Here is an 8,192-nt window from a genome sequence, read left to right on the forward strand (position 1 = left end):
TATCTATTACTTTTGTTACTAATTACATTTGTTTGATATCTTGCGTTAAAAATAAAAGATGGTGCCCCCTTATAAACAATACCTTTGTAATTAAAACCCAAAGAAAACACCTTTTTCATTACTTGCACCCAACACTTACATGTGTGAAGATTTTAAATGCTCAAAAAATGTTAGCAAACAATCTACGCGTATGCACACACTGAACAACAACCAACAACCTCAAATTAGCCAACCAAAAGATCAAGATCACATCATGTCTCACCTATGCTTATATCTTTTCTTGCTTTTAGCTTACCAGAATCACTCCTTTCAAACAGTCTCTCAACCAAATCATCCCAGTTAGTTCGCCCTGATTTTGTAGTCGAGTTGTTCCTGATCTCATGTATGTTGCCATGATCTTTATGTTCTGATGCCAGCTTCTCAGCAGCCGATTTGTCTTCACTATCACTGGATGCTGATGTGGACTCTCGAGGTTCATTTTCGTCGTCTTCATTCTCGTTGGTGTTGACAGCATGTGGTATGTTGAGGCTCACAGCTCGTTCTAAAGCATCCCTGTGTTCTTTCTCTATTGACTGCTTCCGATCAAATTTTTGTACCTTTGGTGCTGTTGTCATTGTTTCTGCACTCTTCTCCTTCTCCTTCAGTAACTACATTTTTTGTTTATGAAAAGATATGTAACAGTCTTTTATCTGTCCCCTGCCACTTCTAATTATCTTTTATGCGAAATATACAAAATGTATTATGCAATTCTCATTTTTCCTTCATCAACTACAATTTTTGTTATCTAATTTTTAATTATAATTGGAATATCTTAAATGCGCTCAAAACAACAAAGGAAGATCATGTAACGAAATACTGTTACGAGCGCCAAATCCAATAATATGTCAAGAACTGCATAGCACATTTGCGCATATTGCTCTGAATGTGATCCACAAGACAGTTATGTATGTTTCTCCACCCCACTGCTTTGGGTTATCTTTTATGCATTATGTACAGGTGTATTACACGATTCTCGTAGTTCTCAACATATTACTGGTACTGAGACGACTTGGTATGAATAAACTTACATTTAAAGCTTTTTCTGCTTCTCTATGAATCCAAATAATTGCATGATCAGCTGTAGCATGAGATGACAGAACAATATGTTCAAATCTACCATCAACGGGAATTGCAGTTCTCACCTCTGGAGGGTATCTTCCACATCTGTTTACAAAAATTCAATATGTAAATAAATAAATTTAAAGAAATTTCCCATATATATATAATATACAAGTGTTGATGAGTAAGACTACACCTGCAAAATTTTCTTTCCACTATATGGTAAATTCGGCCCGGTGCGTATAATCTTCTTGGGTCTCTTAGTTTTCTTCCTTCTGGTATGAACGTATCCCTCAAGCACACCAGAAAGATTAAACAGGGCAAGCAGAAAATTGATTTGAATATGTCTTCCAACGGGGTCGCAGTTCTTGGTAAGAAATCATCCTGTAATTTGTTCAATTTAACAATTATAATCACAAAATTACCACCTTCATGGCTGGATGTAGGATATTGATTCCACCATGTCTTTATTTTTTACAAAATAAAACAAGCACATCGATTAAAATCTGTGCTATTGGTAGGGTCTAAGGCAAGGGCATGCACATACCCCGTAACCGAAAATATCAACATTAACTACACAAAATAACTGACCAAAACCCAAAATCGATGGGCTGGTTTATGCTTTTGTTAAAAACCGAATTTCCGGTTTAGTTTCGGTTTTTCATGTATTGGAAACGAACCACAAAAACCGAAATGGCTTTAATAACCGAACCTTGTTATTGAATTTGTGGAATTATAATTTTTAGACGATGACGATGACGATGACGATGACGATGACGATGACGATGACGATGATGAAAGATGTAACCCAAAAATTTTAGACCCAAATGTGTAATAATCAACTCAATATTAATTAACAAAAAAGTTTAAGGCCATTGTTTCAGACCCAAATTCATTATATTGGGCCCATTATTTTTCATCCTAAATGACAAAACCGAAACTGTGAAAGCCGAAAACCAGAAAAACCAAACAATATTTTAGATACCGGGAAACCAAATTTTTGGTTATTGGTTCGGCTTGTGCCCAAAAACAATCGATGCCCACCCCTAGGCTGCCCTGGAGTAATCCAAATAACATAAAATGCAAATTAAAAAATCCATACGAAAATACTAAATGATCATATATTCCTAAACTGATCATGATTATGAGTTTTTTAATGAATGATTTACCTGCAAAACAACTGAATATATAACATCTGCATACTTAACGGCCAAATTAAGCGACATACACCTCGCTGGAGCAAGTGCAAAACACCTTACCAACTCCCTTGGAATCCCACCAAGCCGATCCCTATGATTCACCACTATCACTGTCATCAACGCTGCCACACCAGACCCAAGAGAATGCCCTACAAACACCATTTTATAACACGACCCATTCTCCAACCACAACTTCTTCAAATTTTCTGACTCCTCATTTAACAACCAAATTGCCGACTTCAATAACCCATGATGCACATACCCGCCGTCAAACTTCTGCATGCCTTCAAGGCACAACATCAATAAACACTTTATTATTCGCAAAACGGACTCAAAAACTCGTTAAGTAACTCCCTATTGACCAATTAGAAACTAAACCAACTTCACCGACTTGTGAATACAGTCCGGAATTATTGCAAGTAGGGGTGTGTTTTTCAACCGAACATAACCAGAATAACCCGAACCCCACCAACCCGACTGTTAAAAAGGTTCGGCTATTTGGTCAGTTTTTCTCAACAAAAAACCCGATAAACCCGAAAACCATCCAAACATTTATTGTATTTTCTTTATACATGTGTGTTGGTTTGGAGTCTTTTGTATTTAATATATTATGTTTTATAATTTGTTTTCGGACCATCGACCGTTATTATATCATATGATGTTTGAATTTTTATGATATTCATTTAGTAGCAAAATGATATTTTGAGAATAAAACATTCATTTTTTCCAATTTACATTTAAACCCGAAAGCCAAACAACCCGAATTTAAATGGGTTGGCTGTTGGCAAAAACCCGGATAACCCGACCCGAAACTTTATAGATGCAATCAGAAAAAAGTCGTGTATTGATGAATTAGAAGCTAATAATACCTAAGCGATTGTTCAACAAGAGCTTGTAATCACTCTCCTTCTTCAAATTAAGGCCTCGAATGGCCAAGATGATCTCTCGGCGATGATGATCGAGGTAGATAAGGTGAGGTGGAGCTCGGCCCAGGGTTTGCTGATAGGTGACACGCTTCACAACGAAGCTAGGGTTTAAGCGGTAGCCACCAACAGGCGGGAATTTAGGACGTTGGAGGTCTTCTTCGTAGACGGCGAGGATGATGCGGCAGAGGTGGGGGACGGATTCGAACTCGTCGGCGGTGGCGGGAGGCCAGGTGGCGCTGTCGTCGGCGCCGACGTAGGTGCAGCGTTTCCAGAGCCACCGGAGGCAGCCGACGGCCAGGAAGCATTCGGCGCCGCAGATTACGGACATGGGCTTATTTGTTACAGAATGAAAAGGAAATGGAATGGAATGGAATGGGTGGGTGGAGTAAAGGACTAAGGAAGGGATTTGCGACAGAGTGTTGCTCAAGTTTTGCCGTCCTGTCTGTCACTCATACGGAGATTCTTACTTTGAGTTGGACATGTGTTTTACTTTGATCAAATCAAATCAAATCAAATTCTTATTTTCATGTCCCAAATGAATTTTAATAATCCTTTTGAAGTCACACCTATTAAACACTTTGGTTTTAAACTCATATTTTAAAGCTTTTGATTAACAAAAAGATACGAGTACACTGATTTAAAATTTACCTTGAAACTGTGCTATAAACTAGTGTAGCCTATTTTGAGGATATGATCCACCACCAAAATCGGCATCACACCAAGCATCAGCTTGAACTTTGAAGTAAGAAAGCTACCAATCTGCTCGATTCTATTTGCCGAATCAAAGATCCATGGTCTTGATCATCCTCCGTCAATGTTGATCACGAATATTTAAATTAAAAATGAGGATAGGTTCTAGGGTTTAGTAGAGATAGAATCCCAAAATAGGGGTGGGGTGCGGGAGTGGTGGGGTATGTTTTAGTGGATTAAAGGTAGAGGAGACAAATTCGCGATGGTGCCGACTTTGGAGGCTTAAATTCAAAGGCTTAGGATCCTCCCACACCACTGGGATCCTCACACACCATTTTTTTTTCTATACGACTCGTAAAGGGCTAGACGGTCGTATAGCAACTGAATCATGTCATTTTGTGTTGGAGCTTGTCGACCATTGTTTGTAATGCCTCGTCTAGCCCTATATGGGTCGTACAGGGCTATACGGGCGTACATACAGTTTTTTGGACACAAGTTTAAATATTAATGCGTTAATATGGCCGTATAGACATATACGGGCGTATAGACAATTTTTTGGAAACAATTTTAAATATTAATACGTTAATATCTTACATTTTAATGTATTAAATACATGACATACTTGGCTAAATACGATATTTTAGAATAGAATAAATTGGCTATTAACATTTACATAACGTACTCAGCTAAATAATTTGTAGTTGTATCCCGAAAACATTCGTTTAAGATTATATTATGTTACATTTTATAATAGTCTATACACAATAATCAAAAGTTTACCCCAAACATTTGGCAAAAGTTTTCTAAACGGTCGTATAGTCCTATACGACCGTATAGGTTTTATGGTGTGTCATCTAGCAATATGAGCCATTACACCTATACGGCTCGTATAGGTCTATACGGTCGCATAGGTTGAAAAAAGCTGTTTTTTTTACCCCCTTGTCAGTCATGCGTAACCTATACAGCCATATAGACCTATACGAGCCGTATAGACACATAGAGATGGTGTATGAGGCTCACATTCCAATTCAAAATGAGGTTGCAAAATGCATCCCCCATTCACAATAAGGGTGCAAAATACTTAACCCTTAAAATCAATAAAGGTCGATATATACACACACAACCGATAATATTTATACAGTAAATAAGCATGTCACCTCGGAAAATGAAAATGAAAATGAAAATGAAAAGATTTTGGAGGGATCCAATTTTTATGGGGCTAACGATCATGTGATTGTGGGGTCAAATTAATTTTCTATTTAATTAAAAAAACATTAACTTTCTTTGTAAATTCCTTATGACGGGGACTAAATTCATCTCTCTCTGTTAGCATTGGAATTTATTCATTTAAATTGAGAAAGATATGCTAGATTTAGGCTTTTAGATTATCAGTCCCTAACCATATAGAATTAACTAGGATAGTCGTCCGTGTTACATACAGGTGAAAAATATTTCAAACGTCATATATATATATATGTGTATGTGTGTGTATAATAAATATGTATATATATATAGGGAGAGGATCAAGAGAAAACTAATCTTTAGGGAGAAAACTTAAAAACTCCTAAATAATTATTTTTAATTAAATATCTACCTATTCTAATAAAGTAAAATAAATGTGAACACTTGTCATGTTTTGGTTAATTCTCCAATTTTTTTCCCTCCAAAACTAAATATATGTAATAAATCAATAATATTCACTTTCCTTTTACACTATATTTATATAATATCTATATTTTTATAAATATAAATATTAACATATCATTTTACTACATATTTCAAAATACTTGGTGAATTTCAAAAATTAACAACAAATCATGTTTCTCAAATGAAAATTGTTTCGGGTTTTTTGTGGAAGTTAAATTTGATTTTATGGGTCAAAAGTTGGTAAATAGATTGTTTGGTACAAGTTAACTACATTTTGATCAAAATTTGTTACGGGTCAAAAATTAAAATTTTGAGTATTTTTAAAAGTTTGAGAATGCAAAATAAATTTATCGTCAAATTTGTTATGGGTTCAAAGTGTTGGCTTAAAAATGTCAAAAGTATGAAAGTTAGAATTTTAAACATGATTCGGGTTTCAAGTTTATTTTTAAGGGCATTTTTTTTTGAAATAATCAAAATGTTCGGGATTTGGCAAATTGACTATTTTTCTCTCAACTATTAAAATTTAAGAAAAGATTGCGAACACTTTCGACATGCCACCCCCATGCCTATCAATGCTTCTAACTTTTATCAAATTTGAAATATTTATGTTAACATTAATTTTTCCTTCAATGGTGATTAGTATGTTGTATGGGAAGCATGTCATGTAAAACTATGCTCAAATGAAACAAAATATACACAAAATTGAATGGGTTAACATGTTATTTTTATGTTGTTATTATGACAAAGTCGAGAAGCCCTCTGAAACATATTAAAAACTTTTTTAAGGTGTAGCTCAGAAAAACATAGTTCTTGAAGAACATCTATTGCTACAATTTAATATCCTACTTTCCTTTGATGGGTGGTAAATTGATAAATATATCAATAAAGGTAACGTCTCTTTTGTGCTGAGTGGTTAGAACTACTATCGTATGAGAAGTTTTATTTTTGAAATTGGTTCATAACCAAAATTCTTTCAATTATACATATATGCACCGAGAATGACTTCTTCAATAGTAAAAAGCATTATCGGGTATGATTTTGCACATACATTTTTTTATTAAGTTAATTTAAAAAACTCATTTTGTGATATAAATAAAATCAATTTATGTACACATTGTATAGATACAAGCGCAGATGTAATACTTTTTTTCATATACGCTATATAATTATTTGTTTTACTTATAATTTTATAATTTGAATTATCCCGTATGTGACACGGGCTCTAAAACTAGTAAAAAAATATTTTCAAATTTATGTTTTTGCCATTATTCTTATATTTTGGTCCCCTTCACTCGAAAAAAATAAAAAATAAAAAAAAACCCTGCTGTAATGCACATACGTATTATTGTGCGAAACCGTTGTATTACACATGTGTGTTACTATCTACTTTTAAGTTTAATAGTGTTTAGTTGTATTTATTCAATATTTGTGTATTGTATATGTGTAGTAGTGTTGTATTATATGGAAAAAAATTAATAATAAAATAAAAGTCATTGTAATGCACATGTGCGTTAATGTTGTATTACACATACGTACTAATGTGTAATCGATCTGCGTATTAGTCTTATATTGCATATATACGATAGTGTGTATCAAATATGTGCAATAGTGTTGTATACTATGCAATACAAACACTTTTGCATACATGCAATTCACACCATTACACATGTGCACTACACCGACGAGGTTACCGACAAAGTTTTTTTTTTTGTTTTCTTTTTTGAACCAATGACAACATATAAGAATAATGGAAAAAACAGAAACTTCAAAAATATTTTTTAAAAAAAGTTAAAAATAGTTTTTAGGAGTTTTTTAGTTCTCTATAAGAGGAGTTTTCACTGGATCCCACCCCATATATATATATATATAGCCATCATAAGAATTCTTTACATTGTTTTCTGCGAAACCACAAGATGTAGGAAAAATATGTATAAATGGTGTGAATTAAAAACTATATAAATATATAAATCATTGAATTGCTAAAGTAATAGTCATAATAAAAAAGGTAGCAAAAATTAGTTATAGATAATTAATTTTGGTCAAAATCGGTTTTTAAATCATTTGAAAGTAAATAGTTGGTTATGATTTTAGAAAATATTAATTAGTAAGGTTATGATTCTAGAAAATATTAATTAGTGAATTATGTGGCAATTCTAGAGATGAAAACCTTGTAAACTTATGTGGACATCCTATTTGAAGGCCAAGTGGATATCTAGTTTGCTTTAATAGTATTGTAAGAAGATTAGCATTAGGATTAAAATTAATTGATTAATTATGTGGAAATTGTAAGCATGGAAAGTGGATGACATGGAACATTAGGTGGACACCCTAGGAGAAGGACAAGTGGATAAATTAGTTTTGCTTGAATGTATTAGTTAGATTAGATTTAATAGTATAGTAAGAAGATTAACATTAGGATTAAAATTAATTGATTAATTATGTGGAAGTTGTAAGCATGGAAAGTGGATGACATGGAACATTAGGTGAACACCCTAGGATAAGGACAAGTGGACAAATTAGTTTTGATTTAATGTATTAGTTAGATATAGATGTGCACAAACCGGTTTAAAACTCAAAACAGGTTTGGGTTAAAACCGGTTTGGTTTGGTCAACAAAAGTCAAAACCGGTTTA

At 33.8% G+C, this 8,192-nt stretch overlaps 1 protein-coding gene across 1 annotated transcript; it reads right to left on the bottom strand.

Moving 5' to 3' along the window:
* Positions 1 to 251: 251 nt before the first annotated feature.
* Positions 252 to 3,551, bottom strand: LOC143598208 (uncharacterized). The gene is made up of 5 exons (XM_077076487.1): positions 3,167 to 3,551; positions 2,268 to 2,581; positions 1,295 to 1,482; positions 1,068 to 1,203; positions 252 to 647 (listed from the first exon to the last, which is right to left on the bottom strand). Exons 1-5 carry the CDS (start codon positions 3,549 to 3,551, stop codon positions 252 to 254), a joined length of 1,419 nt encoding a protein of 472 aa, XP_076932602.1.
* Positions 3,552 to 8,192: the final 4,641 nt, after the last annotated feature.

Source organism: Bidens hawaiensis, unplaced genomic scaffold (genome assembly GCF_021521415.1).
Source record: "Bidens hawaiensis isolate Kalapana, Puna unplaced genomic scaffold, B.hawaiensis_p1.1 tig00049795_1, whole genome shotgun sequence".
NCBI lineage: Eukaryota > Viridiplantae > Streptophyta > Magnoliopsida > Asterales > Asteraceae > Bidens > Bidens hawaiensis.

Coding starts and splice junctions, on each gene's coding strand:
- LOC143598208 (XM_077076487.1), bottom strand. CDS start 3,551: ATGTCCGTAATCTGCGGCGCCGAATGCTTCCTGGCCGTCGGCTGCCTC. Junction 2,582..3,166: donor CTTGTTGAACAATCGCTTAG/GTATTATTAGCT, acceptor TGTGCCTTGAAG/GCATGCAGAAGTTTGACGGC. Junction 1,204..1,294: donor GTGGAAAGAAAATTTTGCAG/GTGTAGTCTTAC, acceptor TTTTGTAAACAG/ATGTGGAAGATACCCTCCAG.